The sequence below is a fragment of the Pleurodeles waltl genome, chromosome 3_1 (genome assembly GCF_031143425.1).
Source record: "Pleurodeles waltl isolate 20211129_DDA chromosome 3_1, aPleWal1.hap1.20221129, whole genome shotgun sequence".
Classification (NCBI taxonomy): domain Eukaryota; kingdom Metazoa; phylum Chordata; class Amphibia; order Caudata; family Salamandridae; genus Pleurodeles; species Pleurodeles waltl.
In genome coordinates this window covers 1,651,823,055-1,651,840,633 of record NC_090440.1, presented here as the reverse complement: position 1 = coordinate 1,651,840,633, position 17,579 = coordinate 1,651,823,055, and the positions used below count along the sequence as shown (strand labels likewise).

At 45.7% G+C, this 17,579-nt stretch overlaps 1 protein-coding gene across 1 annotated transcript in view; it reads left to right on the top strand.

The window, feature by feature from the left end:
- LOC138283610 (dynein axonemal heavy chain 11-like) overlaps positions 1–17,579 on the top strand; it is a 2,790,563-nt gene that overhangs the window by 337,096 nt on the left and 2,435,888 nt on the right. The window contains exons 13-14 of the mRNA XM_069221547.1: positions 10,581–10,718; positions 11,399–11,410. Coding sequence (XP_069077648.1) covers positions 10,581–10,718; positions 11,399–11,410 — 150 coding nt within the window. The remainder of the gene's footprint in view (positions 1–10,580; positions 10,719–11,398; positions 11,411–17,579) is intronic.

Sequence of the window (17,579 nt, the reverse complement as noted above, 5' to 3'; positions counted from 1 at the left end):
GCGCTTCAACTTCCTCATCTGTGGGACACAACACTTTCTTTGTGTGACTGGCGTGAATCCAGTTGGGAACCCCCGCACACTTCACAGCGGTAGTTGTCGTCAGGATCACTTGGAAAGGGCCTTTCCAACGGGGTTCCAGACACGACTTCCTCACGTGCTTCTTTACCACGACCCAGTCACCTGCTTTCAGTGCGTGTCCTGGACCTTGGATCGGTGGCAAGGTGGTCGCTTCCACCTGGTGAGAGAAAGAGCGAACCACGTCAGCCAGACCCTTGCAGTAGTCTAACACCATATCATCTGTAATATTCAAAAGCGCGTTTGCGGGAACTGCAGGAAGTCTCATAGCCCTGCCCATGAGTATTTCGTGTGGGGACAGTCCAGTCTTTCTATCAGGGGTGTTTCTCATTGACATTAGCACCAAGGGCAATGCGTCAGGCCATTTCAAATTTGTCGATGCACATATTTTCGCCATTCTCGATTTCAGTGTACCATTCATTTGCTCCACCAGTCCTGAGGCCTCAGGGCGATAGCTACAATGTAGCTTTTGCTCAATGTTCAGCGCTTCGCAAAGTAACTTTATCACCTCGTTATTGAAGTGACTTCCCCTATCTGATTCTAAAGAGATCGGGAATCCGAAACGTGGTATTAACTCTCTCAACAATAGCTTTGCAACTGTAAGGCTGTCATTTCTACGTGTGGGGTATGCCTCAATCCAATGACTAAAAATGCACACAATCACCAACACATACTTCAGACCTCCATGCACAGGCATCTCGATGAAGTCCATCTGCATTCGACTAAATGGTCCACTTGCCCTACCAATGTGGCTCGCGTTCACAACTGTTCCCTTTCCTGGGTTCATCTGCTGGCAAGTGACACATCGATGGCAAACTGCTTCTGCAGCTTGACGAAATCTGGGGTTAAACCAATCAGTTTTGAACAATCTTATCATGGCATCTCTCCCTAGGTGAGCCTGCCCATGATAGAACCGCGCAAGCTGTGATAAGAGACTGTTTGGCAAAACAAATTTTCCCTCATTTGAAACCCATAACTCGTCTGGTCTCTTTATACATTGTGATTTAATCCAGGAATCTCTTTCATCCTCCCTGACATTATTTTGTAATGCTTTTAATTCATCTATTGTATCTACGACCTTCAAGGCAAATGCTTCAGCTGGTTCGAGTTCTGGCTCACTTATTGAATTCCATTCATCTCTGAGTAATATACAGTTCAAGGCACAAAATCTTGCGACTTGATCCGCATATGCATTTCCCAGAGAAACATAGTCCTGTCCTTTTGTATGAGCACTACACTTTACCACTGCAACTTCGGCTGGCATTTGAATGGCGTGTAACAATTCCCTTATCCTCTCCCCGTTCTTCACTGGGGATCCTGAAGAAGTCAGGAAACCTCTCTGTGACCATAGTTGTCCAAAGTCATGCACAATCCCAAACCCGTACTGACTATCAGTGTAAATGGTGACTTTCATCAATGCAGACAGTTGACATGCTCTTGTAAGGGCTACAAGTTCTGCTACTTGTGCAGAATAGACTCCTTGAAGCCAGGATGCTTCTAAGACACCTGTTACAGTACATACAGCATATCCTGCTTTCAAAATTCCCATCCCATCTCTTAGACATGAACCATCAACGAAAACAATTTGGTCATTTTCATCAAGCTTAGTATCCTTAATGTCAGGTCGAGGTTTTGTGCAAAATTCAGTCACCTGAAGGCAGTCATGCTCGACGTCTTCAGCGTTCTCAATTTCAGCATTTTCACCGGGAAGCAAGGTTGCTGGATTCAGCGTAGTGCACATTTTCAGCTGCACATTCGGTGAGCCCAGAATTATCGTTTCATACCTTGTGAGTCTTGCTCCAGTCATGTGTTGCGTTCGGGAGCGGGTCAAAAGTATCTCAACTGAGTGAGGGACCATGACTGTTATTGGGTGTCCCATCACTATTCCTTCACTCTGAGTGAGGCTGATACCAACTGCTGCTACGGCACGCAAACACCCTGGAAGTGCTGCTGCGACCGGATCCAAAGTAGCTGAAAAATACGCTACTGGTCTGTTTATGCCACCGTGGGCTTGAGTCAAGACAGACAAAGAACATGCATCACGTTCATGACAAAACAATGTGAAAGGCTTTGTGTAATCAGGCATACCTAAAGCTGGAGCCCTTCACATGCATTCTTTCAATTCAATAAAAGCATCCATCTCATCTCCTTTCAGCTCAATTTGATCCAAGGCATCCTTCTGAGTCAGCTTCAGTAAAGGCTTTGCTAGAGTCGAGAAGTTGGGAATCCACTGACGACAGTAACCCACCATTCCCAAAAACTTCCTCACCTCCCTCCTTGTCTTTGGTGGACTCATTTGAAGTACACTCGTTATCCTTTCCTTCATTATTCTCCTTGACCCTTTCTCTATCTGGTGACCCAAGTATTTCACTTTCTTCTGACAGAACTGCAATTTGGAAGGAGACACCTTGTGTCCATTCCTTCCCAAATGGTTCAACAGAGCAATGGTATCGGCTGTGCAGCCACTTTCTGTCTTTGATGCAATCAATAAGTCATCGATGTACTGTACTAGGGTTGACTCGAATGGCAATTCTAATGCTTCCAAGTCTTTCTTTAGAATCTGATTGAATATCGACGGTGACTCAGAAAACCCTTGAGGAATTCGACACCAACTGTACACTCTGTCTAAGAATTTGAAACAAAAGAGAAATTGGCTGTCCTCATGAAGAGGCACCGAGAAGAACGCTTGTGACAAATCGATGACTGAGAACCACTCAGCATCGCAAGGGACTTGAAACATTATCACAGCTGGATTCAGTACGACAGGGCAACATTTGACTATGATGTCATTTATTTTCCTCAAGTCCTGCACAAGTCGGACCTTTCCACTTGGCTTTATTAGTCCCATTATTGGTGAATTACATGGACTGCTTAACACTTCTTTCAGTACCCCCTGTTTTACAAATTCGTCAATAAGTTGGGCAACTTTCATGAGGGTGTCTTGTGCCATGTGGTATTGTGGGGTCTGGGGAAAGATTGCATTGGGCTTTACAGTCACTTTCACTGGTTCCACTCCTTTCATCAATCCCACCTCTTTCCCTGTCATATCCCACACTTCCTTTCCGACTGTTTCCCGTAATTCAGCTGGAATATCTTCTTCAGTTATCATCGGGAAAAGACAAATCAGAGGATAGTCTTCATCGACAGTTTCCATCTCATCCCCCTCTACGCTGTCCTCTTCTTCCCCATCACTGCTCGTCTGGATTGTTATTCCTTCGTTCGAACACATGATCGAACAACCCAATTTGCACAATAGGTCTCTTCCTAACAGTGCTATCGGGCTTGAGTCACATACCACAAACTGATGCGCCCCTTGATAGTTACCGATGCTGACTGGTACCGGATCTGTAATCGGGTTTGTCAGGTGCCTGTTTGCTACTCCCACCACTTGAACTGTCCTCCCTGAAAGTGGCAAATTTGGTACTTCACTGCTCTTAACAGTTGAACGTGTGGCTCCCGTGTCAACCAAGAATGAGACACGATGACCCATTACTCTTCCCTCTACGTACGGGCCCTTTTGATCAACTTCCAAGGATGCTGCAAGCACACAATCTCCTTCTTCTTCTGAACTTTCACTCTCCCATACATTGTTTATTCCACTCTCACTGTGTAGTGGGAACTGTTGCACTGTGCCATTTGTACTCATTACCTGACCCGAGACCTGTGGAGGAACCATCACTTGCTGCTGACTCATTGGTGCCAAAGGTATTTGCATTTGCTGATTAGGTACCGTGGGTAACTGCTGTTGCATTGGCTGCATTTGCGTCATCTGCATACGAGGCATCTGCATCTGCTGCGGCTGCATAGGTTGTAATCCCTGCAATTGATTTATTGTCTGAAAATTTGGGTTTGGACCTCTCATTTTCGGTCCCCTCATTGTCTGAAATGCATTGACATCATTGTTTTGCTGACCAATACCTGCACCTGCACCTGCACCTTCCTGCACCACCATCGGGCACTCGCGTTTCCAATGACCTACGATTCCGCACACGTGACACGGCATCACCTTCTTCATTGCCTGCACACCAGTCACAACAGTGTTCAAATCCGGACCATTATTCACAAAACCTCCTCTGCCTCTGCCTCTGGCCTGTGGCTGAAATGCCATGTTTCCCTGCAACTGCAGCTGCGGTTGCGGTACCTGCTGTTGGAACCCTTGCATCCCTTGCAAACCTTGCAGACCTGTCTGAGCTGCTTTAAGCTGCATCATCATCACCTTCTCTTTCAACCTTTTCTGTTTCACTTCAATTTCGTCGCTACAGTATTTCGCATAATTCAACACCTCATCTATCGGTTTCGACTGCCAACAAATCAAATGCGACTTTATCATCTGGCTTATCTCTGGTCTCAGCCCTTCCACAAATCTGAACACAAAATGAAGCATGTCCTTCGCCTCTATTGTCTCTGTACCACTGTAGTTCTTAAACACCTTTAACAACCTCTCATAGTAACTATGAATCGACTCTTTAGCCTCTTGGGCAGTTCGATCGATCTTCTGCCAATCCACATTTTTCGCGGCTACCTTCGTCTTCAAATGCTCAATCACCTTATAGTACAGGCTCATCACCATAGGTGATGGTGCACCCGTCTCCCTGTCTCTCTCTGGTTCACTTGTCGGCCAACCTACAGCTCTTTTACAATCCTCCCACAAATCTGCCGGAACCACAATCTCAAAGAGAGTATTCAGGTCTTCCCAGAGACATTTTGCAAGCTTCACAAACCTGTCAGTCTGTTGATACCATTCAATCGGCTTCTCTCTCAGTTTGGGAAAATCATCCGTAAATGACTGAATGTCGCTTCTGTGCCATGGTACATGTATTAACTTTCCCCCTGCTGTCTCCCTCATTGGTAACATAGTTACTGTATCACTACTCTGTGGTCTTTTCTCATTGTGCTCTGTAGCGCTGTCCCTCCTCTTTTCCTTTCTCTTTACCCACCTGCTTTCCCATTTGTCTAAACACCTCCACACTTGTGCACTCTGCAACAATTCTCTAAGGTGTGCCTTCATGCCTGCTGACCTCATGTGTTCAAAATCTGTGTTCCCAAAATCCAACCTGTAGCTCCTGCTCAAATGTTTTGTCTTGTCTATGTCAACCCCGTTTTTGTCAGCTATTTCTTGCAAGCTTTTATGTACCTTGTTCACTTCCTTCGTAATCTTTGGACATAGATACCTCAGCTCCTCTTCCGAGTAGGACTCTAACCTATTCACACCCATAGTCCCTTCCACCAATTCTTGTGCTTCCATGTTCAATCTCATCCTATTCATATAATCTTCTCCCTTCCCACTGTCCGAGCTTTGTGTGGAATTCAAACTGTTGAACCACTGTGTCAGCTGTTGCGCATTCACCCCCATCAGTGTAGCGTTCACATCGACTGCCATTGATGGTTGCGGCAACTTTTCAGTGTTCGATGTTAGAGGTATTATCAGGGGGGGCTCGACCTCACCAGTGTTGACTGAGCGCATATGGGACTAAACTCCATCAAGGACCCAGATCCATTTGGCTGAGCCGCTATAGGAGTTATCCCTGGGGTGTTTTCTATGCACCTCCTTTCTGTCCCACTCTGCAGCATTGGTCCCTGACCACTCATACCTAAGTTAGGCTGACTGTACAAAGGTACTGGTGGACCTACAGTAATGGGTAGTGATATCGCATCTGGGTTTTGTCCATTTCCCATGTTCTGAGGCACGTTCATTCCCACACTATGGGTCATCATTGCCGGCATGCCCATCTGACTCCCCGTCATCTGAGCATGTGCTGTTCCCCCCTGCATCTGCTTTTGAGGCATCAAAAACTGGGTTGATTCAGCTTGTGCCATTGTCGGGTTGCGACCATTCTGTACTCCCCTTACGGTTTGTTCTAGAATCATTCCTACACTGTTGTCACTGCTGTAGTACCCCGGCATCTGCGGCTGATAAATTTCTGCTGGTTTCAACATGGGCACATCTGGATATATTCTCCTAACCTGCGGTATCTGCGGGGTGAACGGTAAACTCGGGTCCTTAGATCCCGATGATGCTCCTGAACTCTGAGTTTCACTGTTCTGTACCGGTGCCGGAGGGGCAGAACTGGTACTTGGACCTTGTCCACTCTCCGCATAAGGTGGTGGACGGTTGTTCAGCAATTGCATTATTAACTCCTCATCCTCTAACTCCTCTTCTCTTCTCAACTTTTCCTCGTCCTCTCTATCCTTGGAACACTTCCTGTCTGTCTTACAGGTAGCTTTCTTACCTGTCTCCTCTTCTTCCTTAGTAATTGCGGGAAACAATTTTATCCCCTGCAATACATCTGACCTTCTGTGCATTATCCCACCTAGCGTCCGCTAGTGTCTTTTCTACCTTTCTCATTCTGGTCTCGAACTTCTTTTGCTGTTGCTGTCTGGCCATTAGTTCCCAAATCGCTAGAGCCTCAAACTGTGCTGGCCTTGGAGGCACCTTCATGTCGTACATCGTGAATCTCAAATTCTCTAGGATCCTTATATTGAATGTCCCATGTATCGGGAACGCTACGCTCCCATGTTTCTCTGTCAGTTTGTGCCATTGCTTTAGCCAAAGACACGGAGCTACCCCCTTCTCTTCCATTACAATGTAAGCTGGTGTGCCTTCAGGCGGCGTTTCCTCTCCTACGCTCGCTTTAATGTAAGACTCCCCCTTCATCGCACTCCTAAATGCTTTAAAGAATTTCATTTTCTCGTCTTTTATTTCACAAAGTTTGTAATCAATAGGTGACTTTAATTCCCGGAATACTCTTCGCTTGCCTTTCCCCTTCCAATCGAGTCCCACGGACTGCGTCCAATCCGTGCGCGACCCTTCTCTGCAACCAACCTATCGCAGCGCGGCTCCTAGTGACGTCACACTCACACACACTGCGGCTGACAAAGCCTCGCGGCTAGTCTTCCTTCACTCAGCTCCTCTCGTAACAACTTCTTGCATGTATCGCGAGCTACCAAAAACTAAAACAAATCTGTCGGTTTACTACAGGAAGGGTAACACAATCGCTTCAGGACCTTAGGGACTTTTCACTAGCCTCTGCAGTTATTCCATCTTTCTCGGTCCCCACGTTCGCAAGCAAATCTGACCCGCAGACCTACTCTCAACTTGTCAATGATCTATTCTAGTGCACTTAGAATCTTGTCAAAGCCCGAAGTCGAAGTTTCTTTCACTCCCTAACACACGTACCGACTCGTTGACCACGCCCGATCAACCTACTAAACCGCCCAGACCACAACATAGAACAACATACTCCGGAGTCTCTTGACCTCGCAGGGCCCGTCTCAACAACAACAACCACGTGGACCTTTTTCTGCACAAAGCGCCACATGCACATGAAGTTCGACGACTTCCCTACTCTCACACTCGGAGTCGCACCTCCGCTATTTCTATGAAGTTCGACGACTTCTCTACTTCTACACTCGGAGTCGCACCTCCGCTATCTTCTAAAAAGAAAAATCCTCGCAACCTTTTCACACACCCTGCGGCAATAAGCTGTGCAAGCGCAAAACCCTAACTTCATTCATACCATCACTAGTACCGCCAACGCCGAATCCACACCTCCATTCTCTCCATTCGCAAGCTCCGAGATCCCGGGAAAGTCGCGGTGGACCTAGCCCATCATCATTCTGTCAATCTGTTTTACCCAAGAAAATCTAATTCAACTTCTCGAGTGGGGTCTCAAAATGCGTAACCGTTAATTCAACACCATGTACTCTAAGAGTACAGGGTCCCAAAAGACGAAACCGTCCTCTGCTACCATCTACTGATAGAGCGGTCCGTAGTAATAATTTACCTGTGTTTGGACGCTCTTTAGGCCGATGAATCTTTTGACTAAGTGGGACTCTCCGTACTCTCTGTATCGATCAATTACATCAAATCAATAATCAATAACGAACATAAGCAATACCTTGATCAACATAACACTTGACAATTAATCCAGAATACATGTCGGCGAACCCTGACCTTTCAGTCAGGAATAACCACACCAGTTTATTCAAAGTTAGTGAATTTATTTCCCTATATTAACAAAGCTAGCACAATATAAATGTGTCTCAACACCAAATGATAAACGTAAATGAACATTAATAGCTGTCCATAGCGGCGAAACAAGTGCACTCTATGTAGCATTTGAATCACAAGGCATTCGATAATGGCAATGCAAATCACTAATACGATAATCTGTAATGAACTAATTGCATACATTTAGTCAGCATAACAAGGTCTCAAATTGCATCGTGCAGCAAAAGAATCCTCATCTAACCTCAAATTAGCATCGGAATGTGGGGCTTCATGCGAAAACAATTTAGCAACATTAATTTAGAAAACTCCTAACTAGGGCTCTTATCAAAAATCAGCAGTTGGTTACCTAAAAGAAACACAATGCAATTTTACAATTTCCTTTCATATTTACCAATTACGATCAGCATTCAAGGAAGTCTTTGTCTCACAGGTACCGTTTCTCGATCTGCATGGGTACCGTTTCGATCGGCATGGGACGGGGCAAAGGGGCAGGGGTGGACAGGGCAATTGCCTCACGGCGGCAGGGTAAAACTACTACTTCATGCAAAGGGACAAATCAAAGTTAAAGTCTCTAGGGCAAGAATCGTTAAAGTCTCTTTCTCTCGATTAGAGAAAGCATCAAAGTCTCTTTCAAAATGGCGTCGCAGCAAAGTGGGCCATAATAGCTACGAAGTCTACAAAATGGCGGGTATCGAGCTGGTAATGGCTACTTTCTTCCTGTGCACCTGGTTTTTATAGACAACAGTTCAAATCCAGTAGGGTCTTCCATTGGAGGGTTCATAGGTTAGCTTCAAATTGTCCAATCAAAAACGACAGTTCTCAAGCTTTTACTTAAGCATACATTATCCTTGGAGATGGGTACGCAAGTTGCAACATTTTATACCAATTAACTCACTTTCAGAGCCTCCATTGTCCGCACCTGCAAATCGACCTTGGAGTAAAGAGAAAATATGCCAGGCTGGCACGAAACCTTAAGATAAGCATGTGAACGATCTCAGTGGAAAAGTACAGCTTCAAGCAAAAATACACGTTTAATAGCACATTGGAAAAATACGAGCATCTAAACCGTGAGACCAGGCAACTAGGCCGAAGCCTGCACTAAAGTTATGCTAAGCTAGAACATTTCAAACAAGCAAATCATAGCACACGTTTACGATTATGTCGGATTAGTGCAATTCTAATACATCACGTTATATAAAGCACGCTTATAAATGTTGGCAAACTACTTTGAGGGCACATTTTGTCACCGTACAATCTTTATTAGTTCGATTAAAGTCACACATGATTATTTCACACTACGTTTACGCGTTAATAAATGTAAAACCTTCATTTTCTGCTTCATCACTAGTGACTGACTAGTATGGTGCAACAATATTATTGAATGGATAGGCTTTGAGTTCACGTTGAAAGATTTCTAATTGTCGGTTTTCTAAAGCTTTGGGTACATAGATTAGCTCTTCACTGTATATTCTCAAGATCATTGGTGGTACTAAGTGGTAACCTATCTCTACCTAGTTCTTCGTGTGCTCAAGAGAAGTATTAGGTATATTTGTCTGCCACTAAACCATAATATTCCTTTTTTATAATTTGGTAACACTGACAAATAACTGATTATTCCTACCGAACGAAACAAAACCCATGTTATCGTTAGAATAACCACAGATTGGGTTTCTGGGTTAAAACCCGCACAAATTCAAATGTATGTCTTGCATGTTGCATGCAGCTGGATGTCGCTGCCACATATCTCAGTGGATTGTAATTTGTGACCCGGAAGTTACACAGTTTCTGCCACGAAAGCTACAACTCATTAACCCCTCATCTATCTTACATGTGTGTGACCAAATAGGCAACTCAGAACAGCTTTATTATTTATTCCCTTTACCTCGCTGCCAATTTTGAGGTTCCAAGTTTGTAAAAAAAATCAGGCATAGGTTAGGAGCTTGGATTCTGCTCCTCCCCCTTCCACGTCTCTTCCCAGTTTTACTGCTGCCTCGCACCTCCAGATTGTTGGTGAGCAGAATCATGTGTTTGCATTTCTAGCACTGCTTATGAATGCCCATTCTCCAGACAAAAATCAAGAACACCAAATAAAATATTATTCGTATGGGTTTCCTTTGAAGTTTCTTGATACATCACATATTCACTCCTCCATTTATTTTAACGTGTCCTATTTCCCAAATGTAAACATGCGAATGCCCATTAGAATTCACAGCATTGTTTTGAAATGATACAAAGAGAAAGGCGTGGGACCTTGCCATAGAACCCTTCTCTGCACTCATTCAATTTCCATTTCCCACTTTCTCGCTTCCAAGTCAAAGCAAATCAGCACCACTCTTGCTTGCCTGTAGATGTTCATAAAGGCAGTTCACAACATTGCATTATGGACAAATGACCGTGGTGCTATAGTTGTTTTTTGAGATTTTGCTGCATGTTGATTATTTGTTTCTGTTTGTGCTTCACATATTAATAACCACCAACTTAAATATTTTTGCAGGTTTTACAAATATTTGGTTCCCTCTTGGAAAGACCTATCATCAACTCGCTATTTTACCCGAACTATGCAGTTCTGCTGTCAATGTTTGAGAAGGAAATTAACTGCTGCAAGAAAATATACCATAACCAAAAACAAGAGGTTAGTGTACTAGTGTGCTAAAACCCCTTTGCACCAGTGACCAGTAGTATGGCAAACATTGCTAATTTGTTCCTAGAAAAAGTAAGGGCATTCTATATTTTTGTTTTAGAATTTTCTGGTTTCTCTAGAATAATCATGCTTACTCTTCTGCATATTCAAAATCTATAATCTTTTCTAATAACTAATCCATACATATTTGAAGTGATTAAATAACTGTACTGTATTTCCTACAAAGGTAGACAATAGACGCAACCAAAACATATCACTAACATTTTAATTCTGTACATGATGAGTGACTATAGAAGCTTTCCATGTGAACAGTCATTGTTTCTGCACAAATCTGTAATACCCCTCTAATACGTTTTCTTGCACAAACTATTTTTCATGGCCTGTACATCCTAAGTATAAAAGTATATTGGAAACTGGATAGGTTTCATTCAGAATGAAAGATACATAACTTATATACCATAACAATTAACACATTTTGAAAATGAAATTGGATTTAGATAAAGACTAGGACTGATAAGGTTATGTAACTTTGTCTGAGACTTTGCATGATTTTTCTAAATTCTAAATACTTCTATGATGAGCATTTTGCCCATGTTGATTTGCTCAATCGTTCTTTAACCCCCACGTGTGTGTCAACTATTTGGAAACATGCCAGATTCCGCCCTTTGCAGAAGAAGTCTGGCATTAGTGAGAATGCTTTGTGCAATTATTGTCAGATCTTGAAGAAAGAGGTTAATTCTTATCTGTTTTTGTTTTTTGAAAGATTCTCTGTACTGGACACCTCTCATTCAAGTTTAAGTTTTCTAAGGTATGGAATCTGCAATACTTGCTGTGGTAGATGATCTGCACTTCGTTTTAGATAAAGAAGGTTTTGCTGCTCAGATCTAACTTGATATCGCTGCCGCATTTGATACAGTCTCATAATCCATTCGGATTCACTGACTGTATGAAAATTGAATCTGCAGAACATCTCTTGATTAGCTTAAATCATTAAAGTTGAATCACACAGAATCAGTTATGTTGCAAAGCACAATTCACAGAAGTTGGTGATCTGTGGAGTTCCTCAGGGCTTTTGATTGAGCCCTACCTTGTTTAACGTCTCCGTCTCCCCTTGCACCATTTTGGCTCAATCTTTTGGGTTCATGCCAATATCCTATGCTTGCATGTCCCAAATTGTGGTCTAATTCTCAGGACTGCATCTTCTTTACTCAGGATTGATGTCAATCTTGTATTTCAGCTGTTGCTAAATGGATGAAAGCAAATTATTGAAGGCTTTGTTGGGAAAAAATAAGGGCCTGATTCTAACTTTGGAGGACGGTGTTAAACCGTCCCAAAAGTGGCGGATATACCACCTACCGTATTACGAGTCCATTATATCCTATGGAACTCGTAATACGGTAGGTGGTATATCCGCCACTTTTGGGACGGTTTAACACCGTCCTCCAAAGTTAGAATCAGGCCCTAAGTGTTCCTCTTTGGCAGCCCTGTTTATCTCACACCTAGACCATTGCAATTCTCTTTATTTAGGACTTTCAAAATTTCTCATCAGTTGCATTTAGGTTGTTCATTACATTGCAGCATGTGCAATTTCTTCCCATCAAACAGTGGCTTGATTCCAATTCGGAAATTCTTGCTTCTTAAATTTAAGTGCATGACTTTCTGTGCATTTCATTGACCCTCTATTTCTAAACTGCGAATGTACTCCTTATCCCTTATCAGCCCAAATACAATTTAAGATCAACTGTTGCCAATCTGCTAGTTATTCCATGGATCGAAAGATACAGGATAGAGGAGTTCTTTCTCCTTTCTTGCTGCCAAATGATGGGAAACTCTTTCACTCAACCTAAGGTTCATCCAATCCCTTAATTTGTTTAGCAGGATACTATAGATCTGGTTATTCCAGCATTGATTTGTGGCAGATAGGATGACAGCAGTATCTGAAAGGGCTGCACCGTTCCCAGTCTCACCTCCTCCCATTGCTCCTGGACCTTGGGACAGCACTGCACCCCCAGACTGTGTAAATTTGACAAGCATACCCTGTTTAGTCGCAATGGATGTTTTATCTTCAGCCATGCTTGTCACGGGGATGGCAGGGCACAATATGGTGTCTTCCAGATCACCTCATCACTTGAAGGACCCACCAGACCCTGCAGTCTCCTTTTGGGATGGGACAAGCAGTTTGTCAGCCATCTCCAGATGGGGGGGCCCTGTATGTGGTGCCGCAGGGCCCCTGTGTCACTGGTCCTATGTAAAATCCCCTGACTGAGTCGCAGGGGGAGAGGTCCACTCTGCTCTTGACCCCTTCTACTGATCAACCCTTCTGAGCCACCAACTGGCCCCAGGCCCTCTGGGTTTGTGTACCCACCTTGGGGGGGCCTCCTTGGCTTGTTTCCCCCTGTGGCACTCTCACCTCTGTCTGGATGGCCCAATTATCTGCCCTTGTCCCTGGAAAAGGGGATAGGGAGACCCAGGCATTGGCCCCACGCTGCTAGGCCTCAGGAGACAGAGAGTAGTTCCCATTGTGCCTGTACCAGCTCTTCTCTCGATTAGACTCTTTGGGTCGTTTCCTCATGTCTTTGTGCCCTCAAGGGGTGGGGGGCACAGTTCATCCAGTGCAGGCTGCCTTCCTTGCCCATGGTAGCCCTCTTGGCTATGAATGATCCTCTCGGTTCAGCGTTGCCGGCCCTGCCGTGATAGCGTGGTATCTTCGGTGTCTCCAGGCAGTGGGAAACTTATCTCCCTGGGTGTCGGGCACCCGGATGTCATCCAGTCATCTCCCCTGAATGCCTGTGGCACCTCCAAGCCACTGTCCCTTCCAGTAAAGAGAGGATAATGAAGGATTATGCAGGCTGTAGGAGCAGTGATAACACACGGCTGCCATCTTGGGCAGTCACGCCACTTCACGCCCTTACTGTTGAGTTTTTGACCAAGTCTTTGCTGTTCTAATTCTAGGTGAGTTTACTAATGGGTTCAAGTTAATGAGACTCCCTGTCCACTCAGCCACTCACTCCAACCTGACAGACATTAGGCCCCAACAGAACGCAGAAGGATTTTTGTTTTGTAATCCGTTTCCATACAGAGTTACTGACCATGAAGAAAATAATCTGCTTACCCTTTAATGAGGAGAATTTTATGTAAGGGAGCACAAGACAACAGTGGACTGCAAAAGTATATTCATAGAGAACAAACTATGCTTCTCATGGTATGGCGATAAGGTTGTCGTTATACGTGTCATTGTATTTTGAACTATGCTTCCTATTATAAGCAGATGCATTTACATAAGGGAAAATGGATATTACACCACATGATACATGTATATTAGACCATGTCATAACTGCTGCTCCTATGTACATAGGTGCTTATATAAAGGGGTTTATACTCACTATTAACACTTTAAGAAATGCCATCTGTGTATATGTATGTCTAAGGTAATCACAGTTATTTTTTTTAAATTGCTTATTTCACCACAAAATAAATGTACACATCAGAAGGTAAATATTGGTGCTTCTATGTACATATGGATATTTTTATAGAGAGGATTTACTCCAGCCACTAAACCTTTTACCAATTGTCATTTGTATATATGTATGTATAAGTTAATTTCAGTTTGTTATAAAAAAAAAAAATGCTCCCTTCACCCTTTGTCCCATCACTCATCTCTGACTCATCCCAAACCTTTCTGATTACTATGAACTCCCAAACATCTGTCTTGAACTTCACCCTCCTTTTTTAGCCATTCCACCCCACTAAAAGGCAGACACAAAAACAACTTGATACTTCCCCTTTCAAATCTCTTCCCTTCATTCTATCCTTACTTTAAACTCTATTAAATCCTCAAGTAAACAAGAGCACAAACCTAACACATGTAGTGCACATGGAACAAAAATAGATAAAATAAACACTGATTATCATTCTACTATTAACCTAATATTGGGTTCGGGACTAGTGTGCCACCAGCCACATGGCGTTTCAGCTCCTTGTCAGGAGTAGTATACACTTCATAAATACAATTTACAATTAAAATCCCATTTCAGAGAGCTAAACTGCACTCCACCCCATTTATTATCAAGGCTGGTCCTCCCAGAGTAAGAAAATTCTCAGCTGGAGCCTCCATGTACATCAGATAAAGGGCAGTCCACTAGTCCTAGTGAACCTGGGTAAATTTGTAATAAAGTCGTAAACAATGGTTTCCTGGAATCATGTATTAATCAATTTTTTTTTATTTATATATCCACTATCAAGATAATACACTTGTACCTCTGTTTCGGTAGGCGATAAGTATACTATAAAAGTCCATAGCTCACAACAGTGATATGATCGGTCAATATAAGGTACTTAGGCCCTCATTACAACCCTGGCGGTCTGTGATAAAGCTGCGGTAACACTACCAACAGGCCGGCAGTAACAAAAATCGAATTATGACCAGACAGACAGCCACTTTAACACCCCGACCGCCACGACGCTATCAACAAGCACCACGGCGGTAACCGCCAACAGCCCGGTGGAAGATAATGTACTGCCCACTGTATTACGACAGACCTATCTGCCACCTTTTCCAGGGCGGTACCAACGACATCAAAAGCACGGCAGAAACAGAACACAGAAGTCAAAGGACTCACCTCTGGAGACTCAGGGAACAACCATGACGCCATGGAGCCCGAGTTGCACATATTTCGGATGCTCGTCTGTCTTTTCCTGCATTATGAGCAGCAACGCCGGCGAAGACGACCACAGTGAGTACCTCCGCCTAGCACACAAGGGAGAGAGGAGGAAAAAGAGAGTGACACACACACGCAACACGCAACACCCCCACCCCCAGCACCATACACACAATCAGATGCACAAACATTACATATCCACTCCATACCCCTCAGGAATAATGCAAGTAAAAAATGATTGGAAGAAAGTGAGTGTAATACGATAAAATAACATGAATAAGTGCATCAAAATCCAAACGTATATACATATTTACATATGTAGGGACACTACACAGTCCTCAATGTCCGTGGGCCACAGGGCCACATCACACAGGCCAAGGCCCCACCTCACTCCTGCAACAGCACGGAGAGAACACTGCAGGGGCATCAGATCGAAAATACACAGGCACCTCAGGGGGATGGGGAATGGGGGGGCACATCAGCCGGAAGATGGTACAACCCACTGGTCCTGGATGGGGCTACATGCCCCCTGCTTGGTCCTGGGGAGTGCAAAGCCACAGTCTCTTAAGTGGGTGGATTGCCCACTGCTTGGTCCTGGGGAGTGCAAGGCCACAGTCCCTCAAGTGGGTGGTTTGCCCACTGCTTGGTCCTGGGGAGTGCAAGGCCACAGTCTCTCAAGTGGGGGGTTTGCCCACTGCTTGGTCCTGGGGAGTGTAATGCCACAGTCTCTCTAATGGGTGGTTTGCCCACTGCTTGGTCCTGGGGACTGCAAGGCCACAGTCTCTCTAGTGGATGGCTTCTCCACTGGTTCTGGAGGGGGCATTGTGCCCAGTGTGCTTCTTTCTGGGAAGGATGGGGTTTGTGGATGGCTTCTCTACTGGTTCTAGAGGGGGCATTATACCCAGTGTGCTTCAACCTGGGAAGGATGGGGTGAGTGGATGGCTTCTTTCACTGGTTCTGGAGGGGGCATTGTGCCCAGTTTGCTTCATCCTGGGAAGAATGGGGTGAGTGGATGGATTCTCCACTGGTTCTGGAGGGGGCATTGTGCCCAGTGTGCTGCATCCTGGGAAGGATGGGGTGAGTAGATGGCTTCTCCATTGGTTGTGGAGGGGGCATTGTGCCCTGTGATGCAGGTCTTGGAGAGTGCAAGGTCACAGTCACTCACCTGGGTGTCAGACCCACACGATTTGCAGGGGCCAGGCCGCAATACTACACACTGTCCGCTGGTGATGATGGCTGCTCAGTGGTGGCAGTGGCGGTGCTGGTGTCAGGCTGGCAGTGGTGCTCGTGGCGGTGCTGGCAATGTTGCTGGTGGCGGTGCTGGCAGTGGTGGGGGGAGGCTCCAGCCCATCCCTGCAGCCTCGGACGGCTGCCCAGGGGGCTGCTGCTGGCAGTGGTGCTGGTGGCAGCACTGGCAGTGGTGGGGGGAGGCTTCAGCCCATCCCCTGCAGCCTCGGACGGCTGCCCACTGGGGCTGCTGCTGCTGGCAGTGGTGCTGGTGGCGATGCTGGCAGTGGTGGGGGTAGGCTCCAGCCCATCCACTGCAGCCTCGGATGGCTGCCCACTGGGGCTGCTGGCAGTGGTGCAGGTGGCGGTGCTGGCAGTGGTGGGGTGAGGCTCCAGCCCGTACCCTGCGGCCTCTGACGGCTGCCCACTGGGGCTTCTGCTGCTGGCAGTGGTGCTGGTGGCGGTGCTAGTGGCAGTGCTGGTGGCGGTGCTGGCAGTTGCGGGGGGAGGCTCCAGCCCTTCCCCTGCAGCCTCAGACAGCTGAACCACCATGGTTGGTGGTGGGGGCTCCGAATGAGTCCTAGCACCAGGCCTCCTGTCCTTCCTGCCTGCTGGTGCAAGCCCCTTGCCCTTCCTGTCAGCAGCCGGGGATTGCCCCTTGCCCTTACCTTCTGCAGCTGGTGGTGCCTCCTTGCCCTTCCTAGACACTGCTGGTGGTGCCTCCTTGCCTTTTCCTGTCGCAGCTGGTGCAGGTACCCTGTCAGCGTTGCTGCCTGGCACCCGGGATCCTCTTCCACTTGCAGTAGCTGTCAACACTACTGTGGCCGTGGACTGGGTGGCTGAGGTGCTCGCCTGGGTTCTGACCACCCTGGCCTGATATGAAGGATGGGGGGGAGTGGTAGGGAAGAGGTCAAGGGTGGAGAGGAACAGCTTCTTAGGGACATTGGGGCCGGAAGAGGGTGAAGGT